The sequence below is a fragment of the Lissotriton vulgaris genome, chromosome 9 (assembly GCF_964263255.1).
Source record: "Lissotriton vulgaris chromosome 9, aLisVul1.2, whole genome shotgun sequence".
NCBI classification, from domain to species: Eukaryota; Metazoa; Chordata; class Amphibia; order Caudata; family Salamandridae; genus Lissotriton; species Lissotriton vulgaris.
The window spans coordinates 478641500-478653742 of record NC_141697.1 but is presented as its reverse complement, the minus strand read 5'-3'; the positions used below and the strand labels follow the sequence as shown (position 1 = coordinate 478653742).

General features: G+C 43.0%; 1 protein-coding gene across 1 annotated transcript in view; it reads left to right on the top strand.

Annotated features, from left to right (window-relative positions):
* SYNE2 (spectrin repeat containing nuclear envelope protein 2) overlaps nucleotides 1-12243 on the top strand; it is a 1750628-nt gene that overhangs the window by 238680 nt on the left and 1499705 nt on the right. Inside the window, exon 17 of the mRNA XM_086937933.1 lies at nucleotides 3554-3718. Coding sequence (XP_086794059.1) covers nucleotides 3554-3718 — 165 coding nt within the window. The remainder of the gene's footprint in view (nucleotides 1-3553; nucleotides 3719-12243) is intronic.

The window sequence follows — 12243 nt, the reverse complement described above, 5'->3', positions numbered from 1 at the left end:
AGTGCATGACGTGAAAAACATAAATTGTTTAAAAATCAAAAATATTCTTTGATTTGGAGAAGGGACAGCTCTAAAAAGTCTTTCGAAGGATTGTTATTTGGGCAAGAGCGAAGAAAATATACTATCTATGTTTCTTCTAAAAAGGTATAGATACATATCAGTAATTCATTGTTAGAAGGCAAGGCCTAGAGAAGGATTTGCGGGTTCGTGTGTAGATCCTCTGGGTTATTCAGGCCTCCAGGGCTTTTACTGTTAAAATTTAGTATATATATATATATATATATATATATATATATATATATATATATATATATATATATATATATATATAGGAGCTGGTTTAACGGTGGCATATAAAGTGTTAGAAGATACTTGCCATAAATCTTCTTGCTACTCCTTAGGAGTATCCATCCCATACACACAGTGGGGATTTTCAGGTCTTGGCTGGGGAAAGCAGTGTGCATGCGCTGCTCTCGGCATTCAAGAGCTTCTTGAAATCAATACGGTTGAGGAAGGGGACTTGAAGTCGTCCCCCCCTCTTCCCATTGGCTTGCATCATAGCTTAGGCTAAACGCTGGCATTCTATTGTTGAGGAGGCTTTTTAGTCCCTCTTTGTTGCCGCCCTGTCCACTTTTGGCCCCGCCCACCGGGACTGGATCTTTTACTGGTGGCAGTACACAGGCTGTTTTTATTGTTTTTAAAAAGTATGTTCTCGCCGTCCGCCCGTGTCAGTACTACACCACTATCACACACAGCTGGCAGAGATCAAGCTTCGTACCCATGACAGCGGCACCCGCAGCTAGCTACATCACTGACACAAAACCCAGCGACCGAATTAAAACATTTTGAGCGAACGAGAACACGCCGTGCTTACTTCGAAGATCTCGAAATGACATTGTGCTTCAGGAACGGCAATTGCTCCTGGCTTCTGGATGGGTGGTGACAGTGTATTCCCTGCTGGGGTTCTCTAATAATGCCGCCTAGCAGACAGTGCAGGACGGGCGGGCGTTGCGCCTCCTTCTCACAGATTATGAAGAATACACTAGTGAAGGGGGCGGTGGAACACAAGTCTCAGTGACGTCAGTGTAAAGAAGGAGAAAACTCACCATGATGTAATTATAAGAATCTCTGCTCCTGTGGCATCCTATGGGATCTCAACAACGTCATTCTCTTAGTTAGTGTGTGTGTGCGCATCACACCCCTGCACCATGCAAGATCTCACTGTGGTGCAGGTACCACCACTCTCAGTGTAATCCTGAGCACACCCTGCACAAGTAACAGAAAGAAGGACACCAACTCTCTATTCCAGTGGGCGCTTCCTCCGTTCAGACATGCACCAGGCGCGTGCATTCACTGTACATGAAAGGAAGGGAAAGCCCTCACAGCACATCAGCACAGACGCGTGTTCACTAACTCCATGCACCGGCGTCTTTTATCTGTTTCTGACTCAATAAAGAGGCGCACGGAAGATGCAGCGCTCAGCACGCTGTGATCACCGCAACAATCGAATTTTGATGGGCTTGTGATGGGAGAAGGGCGGACTGTGCTGGGCCCCTTCAAGCTCAGCAGGGCACAGAGGCGTGCATGTCCATGTGTAGTTTTGACTCCGGCCCGCTCTTCTTGTTGCGCACCCGACCATCGAGGAATTACTCTGCTTCTGCAGGTTTGTCTCCCTTACTGTGCCACCTGCTACAGTCCAATGGAGGCGACGCGGGAAGCCTGAACTATTCCTGTCTAAGAATGATGGCCCCACAAGCTGTACTCCAGGCAATGTGCACCCACACATGCAGGACCCAAGCCCAGTCTTGTATGGTCTGCTTGGAACCCTCAATTTGGAACCTATGGCATTTAGTGAAACGGAAAACCTACGTCGCAGTCTGACGTGCATAATTTCTCCTGTTTCACTGGCTCACTATCTACAGCAGAGGCAGAGCTATCAATAGTGCAGCAGGTGCAGTGGCACCACAGCTTAGGGCTAGTGGGGGGGCCATTTGCTGTATTTTACTAACTGGGCAGGCGTGGGGATGGGCATATTTCTTGTGTGCACCAGGGCCCGGCCGTGGCACTCTTGCTACGGCTTTGTCAAATAAAGGACCAGAGACACTGGTGAAGGACCCGGTACAGAGAAATTACGCATCTGGCTGGCAGGTGGCACCCTCTAGCCGGCTGAGCTTTCTAAAATACTTGTAGAACTTTACAAAAGCTAGGACACAATCCCTAGTACGAAATCCGACTGCAAATCTAACCTTGCGCAGTCCAAAAGCATACCACGTTCATGTTATTTTATTATTAAAAAAAATGCAATGGGTCTCGCCTTTCATTAAGTTAAAGCCATTTGCTTTGCTATACAATACCATTAGCAAAGCAAATGGCTTTAACTTAATCAAAAGCGAGCCCTATTGCATTTTCAATGCTTGTTTTGTTCTGCAGCTTCCAATAGTTTCCAATACCACCATGGAACTTTCTTCTTCCTTTTGATCTATCGCCTCTTTGACATCCTGGTCAAGCAACTGATAGTTTTTATATCTAGAAATGTTGCTGCTTGTTTTTTCAGTCAGGCAGCCCCAATACATCAACTCATCCCCTTCCATCAAATGTCCCCATTTATGAATGCTTGCTTGCTTTAAAGAAATAGTTACCTGATCTCTAATACAGTCCATTGTACCTTGGCAGTCCCAAATTGGTGCCAGCTTGCTTTAGTAAGCGATACCTGTGTGGACCTAATATCATGCCAATGTTTGGCAGCAGCTTGAAGTACCTGTAAGTATGCTTTCTTAAAACATTTAGGTGCTCCAAACTTACATAAGAAGGCACTTCCACATATTTTATATTATTGTATGATCAGGATCCGCTATCATCATTTTGCAGGTTTTGAACTGGAACGCCCAACAATAATATTGCAGATCTGTCCCTTCTCCTTCTAAGTTTATTCCAGGAGATTCTGATTCCTTTTGAAGCCCATATAAAGCGTCTAATCTTTCCCTATCATTTCAATGATTTTCTTTGCCAAACATAATGATATATCATCATATTAGAAAGTGAACTTGTAGAGGTCCATTTGAATCAGATTTACACTTCCATAGACCACCAGAGGTAAGTATTACCATTTTTTCACTGACGGGTCTATTTCTGAGATCACTTTGTTAAGATTAACCTTTGTGATTTTTTTCAGATCATGTACCACTCCACTCGTATTCCTCTTCGGGTAGTTTACGTTTTATTTTTGAGGGCTCAACCACTTCGAAGTGCTGCTAAACCACTCGTTTCAATTTTTGTGTTACTGCTCACTTCATTTTTTTTATTCTATCGTTCTAAAATATATGCCCATTGCGATAGATAGTAACTACAAATAAGCAAGCTTTGGCAAAGCCAAAAAGACTTACATTTGCAGTTTAAAGGCTTTACTTTTTGGCTTTGCCAGTCTTTTTTAGTAGTAAATAGGATGTTGCTGACAATTGACTATACAAAAACTAACAAATTCCAGGGCTGGGTTTGGGACTCAGGCAGTTATTTTTGGCATTTAAAGCTAAAATGTTTTCACCTTTAATCATAGATTCCACCGGAGAGCCTCTCAAAATGGAGTGAGATACTCAGCTCTATTAATACCGCTGGACAGGATCTGATTAAAGTCAGCAATAAGCAGGTGGGAGCACAAATATACAATGAACTGAAAAAAGTGAACCGAAGATGGGAAAAAATCATAAAGAAAAACAAATTTGTAAGTTTGCCAATCCAAATGTTCGTCTTCTGTTGGATGTGTACTCTAACATGACTCTAACATGACCGCTGAGTTCATTTCTATAAATTGGAATTTGTTGGTGTTTCAATGGGAAGTTTAAAATGTGAGATTACTCCAATGTTGTTTTCAATTATATTGCATCATTTGAGTTACATGTTTATTAATAATAACCATCATTTTACATAGAAGTTACTTATATAGATCTACCATATTGTGAATGACGTGATGCTATTACTCTGTGGTACTCAGAAGGCTAAAAGCCCTAATCCGCCCTGACAGGTTTTAACCCAGGATTCAATCCTCATACTTTTGACAGAATATTCAGCTTTTTGTTTGTGACATTGGGGCTCATTCTGGCTGCCTTGTCTGTTTTGAAGGTAATACTGCACCGTGATAATACCAAAGCCATGTAGTCTGGTTCTAAATTGATTGTAGGATTTCCTCCTCATTTTGAGGTTTTCATCGTAGAATAGGATGTGGGAAATATTGGGTTTTACCACCAATTTTGGCCCATTCTGAAATGTACAGACTTGGAAATTGAGGTATTTTCCCCATGCAAATGTCCCTAAGCGCTACCTAGCGAAATTTTGTACGGAATAAAATACTCGGTGCAAAGATCAGGCTGGACTGTTCCCATTGGAACCGAACCAAGGCCGATTTGCGTATGATTTGTTCCTGTCTGATGTTGCATTGTAGGCAAAGTAATGATGGGGTGGACTGCACCACAGAGTAAATGGCTTAGCTTGTTAAAATCAAGCCTCTCATCACCTTTTTGTTTTCCGGGGATGAAATTTGGACATCAAATTATGATTATCGTGAAACTCAGGTTTGAGCACCTTTGTATTAACTGAATCCTATGCCTATATCTAGACACAAAGTTTTAAGCAGCTTTCAGCGTTTGAAATGGTGAATAGAATTATCAGAGTAAGTGAGACTGAAGGATTTTAAAACAATTGTTTAGAATAGTTTGGTATTGCGTGTACCTTATAGTTATATCTTGCCTATATCGACACAGGCCCCTGTGGCTCAGTAGTCCATGGAGTTCATTGGATAGACATTTTTAAATCAGTTAATAATTAGTAAGGACTATCATTCCAATTTTTGGGGGGCTGTAACCTTTGCCAGGAAAAATTTGAGGACATTTTAGAACACAGACACCTTGAATTCTGCCTGTCTCTGTTTTTTGCTTTACCCTCATGCTACCTTCGTTTAGTTATTCAGATTATTTGTCTGTGGAAAGATCAATTCAAATGGCTTCACCTTTACCTGCCCACATTTAGGAACCATGATGGGCCACAGCAAAATTGTGGTAGCCATTTTGACAGACTGGGGTTGCGATGACAAATTCTTGCAGAAATGGGGCTAGAATGCAAAAAGTTGCATTCTGAAGAGTTAAAACTGTGTATTGCTTCAAAAGCCCAAATATCTTTTTCTGTGACCTTATATCTACATCAAAACTGATTTATGTAATGTAAAACCAACTCCAGTGCCTCTCGCAGCTGTAAATGAGTTGTACCTCTTACTGCTACCTTTGAGAGTGAAGGTTCCTTTGTCTGACATTTCCAAATGTTTTGGCCAAATTAATGCTATAGAGATAAGTTGTCAATCTAAAAATGTAGGTATTTAACTTGCAATAAAACCTGAAATAATAAACCTACCTAGGCAAAGTATACAGCTTGTCAAAGTTTTCCTTAGCCAACAAATGTTTATTCATATTCCAAAAGGATGGGCTTCTCTGAAACTCCATTACAGCCTATATTGTCCAGACTAAGAAACTAAACTCTCAAGGCCTTCCACCTACTGGAGTGAAATGTGACTCCTGTTTGTACTTACTGGTGTTTAGCTGTGTTTTGGTCCTAAATGAATTATATAAAAGCGGTGGCTGGAATGCTTGAAACAAGTTAAGCCACTGGTAATTACTGTAGTACACATTTCATTCCATCATTTTCTGCACTGTTACTAAAAATGTTCACCCACAACTAAATTAATCTCAACAACAGTATAGTCAGTACTGATGGGACACACCCATTGAAAGAAAACACATGTTTTTGCCAAGCTGGGCCTCATTTGGATTCCGGCATATGGCATAGTGAGCGCAGGACCCATGTTTAGGCTATCTGTCACCCTTATGGTATTTCACTGAGAAAAACAAAAAAAACAATGATGGAGTGCTTGACTCAGCCTCATCCACTAGTCATTGCACTAGATCATATTCCAGACCATGTCCTTTTTAGGTCTCGCCTAGCGCATGCGCTGCTCGTACGCGAGATCTATTGATGTTGGGTTTCTGTTGGGCTTCTTTGGAAGGTGAGTTGGTGACCGTCCTGTCTCCCTTAGGCCCCGCAACGCTCGTGATGCGTGCGTTGTGTCCTTGCATCACGCTTGAGCCCCCCTTCTCTCAGAGGCTTCCGCTGTGTCCCACCACCGCAGCTAGCGCTTTCGTACAGCGTTTGTCCATGTGGGTGTTTTCAGGAAGCTCTAGCCTGCTGCTTTGATGGCTTTGGTGTGCTTAGAGACATTGTAGGGAAAAGAGTAACGCAAACGCAGCTCACACAAGGTGCGTCGGCCGGGACATCGAGCAGGCTGCAAACCACTCTTCACTGGGGAAGGAAAGGTTAGGTCCTTGCGCACCTTTTGCACTAGTTTTGGAGTGCGATGCGGTTACCCAGAGACCAACAGTTTAGTGATTGATTTCGTTCTTTGAGGCACTTTGCTACTGTCTGCATTTGATCATTTTGAATTTCCTTTGATGTAATGTTTCGAAGACTTTCCCTTAAGTTGCGCAGCCCCCTGCAGATAACACACGCCAAGGGCTTAAATCACAAATCAGTTTCGTAAAATAATGGATTATGCATTTACTCTGCTATTTTCTTTGCATTTTTACATTTTTTTGCGCTGACATTGCCATTGTATTTACTCTAACCCCCACCTTGTAACATATTCTTGTTGTCCTTTGTCTCCAAGAGCCTTTCTGATAACCACCCACTGCACAATCCAAGAACGCCCACATCACTCTAGTGTTTACTAACGCAGTGCCTTACTTGCCAGGCTCATAGAAGCTGCTTTCCCAAATGTTCTGCACTGTTGGGGCAGTAGGCCCTCAATCTGGGAACATTTTACAAATAAAAGAATGAGTGCGTGTACTCACCAAAGAGCACATAATCTCCGTCTACCTGGGCAGCAGCAAGGTAGCCACCCTCGGTGCCCGGCCTGGCATGGCGGGAGGTTGACCAGTCCTGAGGCGGCGAGGAGGGGGCGCTGACATGCTAGAAAACCCGAACCCTCAGCCTTCCAAAGCTGGCACCTTGTCAACAGGAATCGCCACTTTCCCTCCTGCCCCCAAAAAGTTTGATTTGATGGGTTCCCTTTTTTTCATCGGCTTGAACTAGGCCGCAAAGGAAAAAAAGCGCTGGGGGATGTTGCGCTTCATGGTTTGTGAAGCGGACACTGTTAATTAAAGACATCTGCGGGGTCTTCCATGTTGCATTCCCCTGCCTTCCTCATCCATGCCCTGCGTGTGGCTTCATTATTTATTTATTTTTTTACTGGGCGCGGTGTCCGCTTCTAGGTGTTTTAGTTTTTATTTTCCATATTCAGGCTGCTATCAGCCTTCGTTAAACTGTCCCCCTGCCTCTGCAGCAAACAGACACTACTCCTCAAGTTGCAGTCTGTGCTCCTCCAGCTGCCTAAGATCTGCCTTCATCACCTTCAGGATCGCAGCCCGACCATGGACGAGGGGAAGGAGGGCAAGCAAGGATCTGTGATCCTCCACACTGCGCAGGTCAGAACATGGTTAAACTAAATACCCAAGTGGAAGAGTTGTGTATACATATAATTAATTAATTTATTTATATTTAATAATCATTTTTGCTCAAACATACTTAGTTACTTTGAGCCCATTATTAGTGTGACGTCCACCCCCCCCTTTTTTCTTATTTGTGCCTCGCAGCACAGCTTTATTTCATATGGCGTGCCGCTTGGAACTTATTTTTGTTCGTGATTCAGTTCCTCTGTGATATGCTTGTTAGACTATGACTAATCATCCTAATTAGTACCAAGCATTTGCAATGCACTCGGTCTCACATTTGCCAGAGTTTGAGCTATTAGCATTGTATATGACAATGCCTTTTATTTATGTATTGTTGTTTGTAACATACGTAAAAGGCATTGTCATTAACAATGCCAATAGCTTAAACACTTGTAACTGCGAGACCTATTGCATTGCAAATGCTTGTTAGTTACTGCCACTGCAGACACGAGCCACTCTTATGCAAATCAGTCTTAATCCACCTCAAAAGGGACAGTCCACACTTAATAGTTACACCACGACCCTTCTGAAAGGGAGCATAAGCTCTCAGCCATGTTTCCACCTTGTTGGGCCACGTCAGTGAGATGAGGCTTGTGGTCTATAGCACAGTGAGCACAGGACCCACATCTGCACATAGCTGTCACACTTATGGTGGGAAAAGCAAAGAGATTAATCCAGTTCATTAGTTTAAAAAGATAATTTTAGCCACAGACGTTTCCTAAGAAAGTTACATTCATTGTGCATTGGTCTTGGAGAAGAAAGACCATTTAGAATCCTTGCAACTTCCAAACTGAATTGCAAAAACACCTGAAGGTGCCAGGGATAGGAAAACCAAAATATGATGTTTTCATCATTTTGAAGAGTAATATTTCATCTCACCCATTACTGATTAATACAGCCCAGGGAAATTAATGATAAATTACCTTTTAAAGATTGAAACCTTTATCAAACTTTAAGCCTCATTTCTATATAAAAATACCAGGTTAGGTAACCTCAGATTAAAACAACAGAGTCCTGACTGCTATTTGCTAGCAAGAGTTTGGTAAAAAGTCATTTTTAAGGGTAGAGGATTACAGCACAAGGCCAGTATTTTCAGATCAGATTGACTAATTTATTTCAACCGAAGGACAGCATAATCACAGGGTCTATTGTGTTTGTTGATTTCACTGTGTGTCTGCAAACAGGGGAAGTGACGTGTATTGCTTTAACTTCCACACCTCTGTGTCCTTATGGCAAAAACCACACAAGGCACATTTATGGGTCATTGTTGGTCTTGGCCCTTTTTGGCTAAAGATCCTTAAACATTTTGCTTTTGCTTTCCCCCCTAGACCTTTTTTCTGAAATGGTTTTGCCAATTTAGATGCTTGGGACATTTTCCACTGCTAATCAGTGTCAAAGTGCAAGTGCTCCCTGTGTAAAGAGTAATGGTACTTGGTTGTCCATGATTGGTATGTTTGCCTTACTAGTAAAGTCCCTAGTAAAGTGCACTATGTGTGCCAGGGCTGGTAATGCAAATGCTACTAGTGGGCCAGCAGCACTAATTGTGCCACCCACACAAGTAGCATTATTTCTGCATAACAAACTACCTGATTAGTGTATTGCGCATTGCATTATTCCTGCATACCGAACTACCTGATTAGTGGCTGGCCTAACAACTTGCCAGGAGGAATATTACAAATACGCATATGTTGGATTTATATTGTGTGGTCTTATCGTATATCTTTTTATATAAATGTATACTTGTTTTTATGAAACTCGTGTGGAGTCCATTTGTGGGGTCATCGTTGGGTTGCTGTGAGTGTGGTTGCAAATACTTTACACATTTGGCTTGAAGATAAGCCTGGCTGCTCATGCCAAGCTACCAAGGGGGTGAGTGGGGGCTATCTGAGAAGGTGTCCTTCCTTTCCCTGCCATGGAATCGCCAGTCCCTATTTGGTCTAAGGTACCTACCTCAGCCAACCAGGGATCCCGGGTCTAGCAGTCATTGTTAGAGAAACATTTCTGCAGCTGCTTAAAGTCCCGATGCTTGAGTATAAAAGGGAAAGGGAAACTAACTTGTGTCAGCCATTATGTACTGCAGATTATATCTGGTTTCTAACTTTGTGATATTGGTAACAGAGTTTGACTTTGTATGGCAGGGTTGGAGCTCTTCCTGTATCAGAATATTGTGATTCCTGAGGGAGGTTAGGCAGTAGCGTATTTGCTTGGTGTACAACAAAAGCAGATGTGTGAGGGTTACTAAAAAGTAAGCATGGACTTCTCACTAAATCATGCCTAAGCTTACAGTAGTTGTCATTGCCAAAACCACATATTTTTTGTCTCTCATGAATCATTTTTACTCCTATTTTTTAAAAAAAGAAATGGACAGAGGGTGACCAGCATGCTTACCTATGGAATTCTACAGTGGTGGCCACCACATACCAAGTGTGGTGGGTGGGTGGATGGAGCGTGGGAGGTGTAACGCGCGGGTGGTAGCGTGGGGGATTGATAATAATTTAAAAGAAAAGGAACTTACCTTAAGCTGCCAGCCACCTCCTGCGTCGCCTCAATGTTCTTCATGGTCCCAGCATCCACTGGGGCCCACTCCCTGGGCAATCCCTGCGCTGCTCTCACGCTACGAGAGCAACGCAGGGATTGACCTGAGCGGGCTGAAAAGATGCTCCGCTCAGGACAGGGAGTCTGTGCTGTTTTTCCAGCCAGGCTGTTTATTACAGCTGGGTTGGAGAAACCTAAGTACACATGTATGTTTAGCCAGCCTGAGACTGCTGCCAAACACACATGCGCTCTTAGAAGTGCACATAGCACTCCTCCTCCCTCCTCCCATAGTCCAGCCCGCCCCTCCCTACACGCGCTGGCTCAGAGCTGTAAGCGAAAAATAAAACAATGATCAAAGATTGTTTTATTTTTCACTTGCTGGCTCTGAGCCAGTGGAGCGATGCAATTGTGGCGGAGCCGCCCCTGGAATTCTATACTATTAGGTGCCTGCAGAAAAATGTATTTTTCTGTCAGTCAGAGAGCCAGCCTTGTTGTCCAGTTTTTGGAAGGACAGCAGCACACATTTTAATTTTATTAACAGTGAGCCTCGTTTAATAATCAGATTTCCAGATTTAAGGAAGTTGTAAGACTTTTTAAGCAGTGCAAGAGAGCCTAAATCATGAAGCGTTTTATCCTGGCCTAAGAAGGTCTTAAATTCGGAAGCTTAGTTTCCACTACCACACAGCGGCCTAGCTAGGCCCTGCGTTTGCCGCCCTTGCCGGCCTGATTGAAGAGCGGGGGGTACTGGCAATTTAGCAATTTATGGATCCTCATCGGCCGCAGGTAAGAGCGGGGGGTGTTGAGGGGGTGCTGGCGATTCTTGTGGCTGCATCGGCCTCAGGTAAGAGCGGGGAAGCGGCTGCCCCGCTCCCAAAACTCATGGTGCCTGGGGCTGTCCACCCGTCACGGCTACGCCACTGCTACCATAGCCATTCCTTGTGGAGTCACTCAGGACTAGGACCAAAACACGTTTGCACCTTCCTCAGACTCTGAGTATAATTGACTTTTTCAGGTGTGGTCACTTGGTAAATTATCATATTTCCGTCCATCAGCAAGCCGAAGTTTGCTGACCTTATGTTTCTGACACTGCCGATCGAAATGGAGACCAGAGGGGAACGAAGCTCCACCATTCCTGAGCCTAGGTTATGGAATACACTTTTTCTGCTCACAATAGAATGGCATGTTCTTTACGTAGCGCGTAAAGTATGGCTTTTCTGCTGACTGGTGACTAGATAAGATAGGTTTTTATTTTGTGTGCAGTATAAATAAATACAACGATAAGGTCTTGTCTCGTTAAAAAGATTTCACGCCTGCCCATAATTATCTAAGTTAGGTTCCCAGTGAAAACTAATGACACGTGCTTCTATATGTCTATTGCACCTGTCGCAAGTGGGATAGTAAATTCAGAAGACGGCTTCTTCCTCGCAAGTTTCTGTTTCAGGAATCCAGGGCACTGAATATTTCTTCTGACAAAATGGTGCCTAAGGATAAATACAAAAAAGGCAAGCATTTTACAAGTTTGCATAAAGGTCCTTGCATCCCATATTTCCCCTGAAGCGATGCTCTTACAGAGTACACCTCTCTTTGACTGTAGAAACTTGTTGCAGAATGTTTCCAGCAATTTCACAGTACTGCCAAAAGATTATTGGAATTTGAAATGCAGGCGTGGCAGTTTATAAAAGCGAGCAAAGTTGTTAAAAATATTTGATGCACATTAGGTTCTTTTCCCGCCATTGCAGTAAAATGTATTGGATGGTGTGAGGGTTTCTTTTCTGTCGAAATAACCTGAACTCGGAAGAGGACTTCAGCATCGTCATAACTCGCTTGGCTCTGCTTTTGTGCCGCCTTGGTTACAGAAAGCACATTTTTATGTCCAAAGATTAGTAATAGCCACTAAACATGATACACCATGCAGTGACCAGCATTGTCATAATCATATTAAACCTACCTAAGTCAATATTATAAGGAAGAGGTCACTCTCCCACGCTCAGCATACTAAAAACAACTAGGGGTGTAAAGGCAATGGAGTCGTAAATTAGTTTAACACTGAAGCCACCACCACATACTGATATGTGGCCTCCATGGCACTATCCCAGAAATGTAGTAGTATGTGAAACTCAAAGAATAATGAAGTAGACAAGATGGAAAAGGTCAAGGGAAA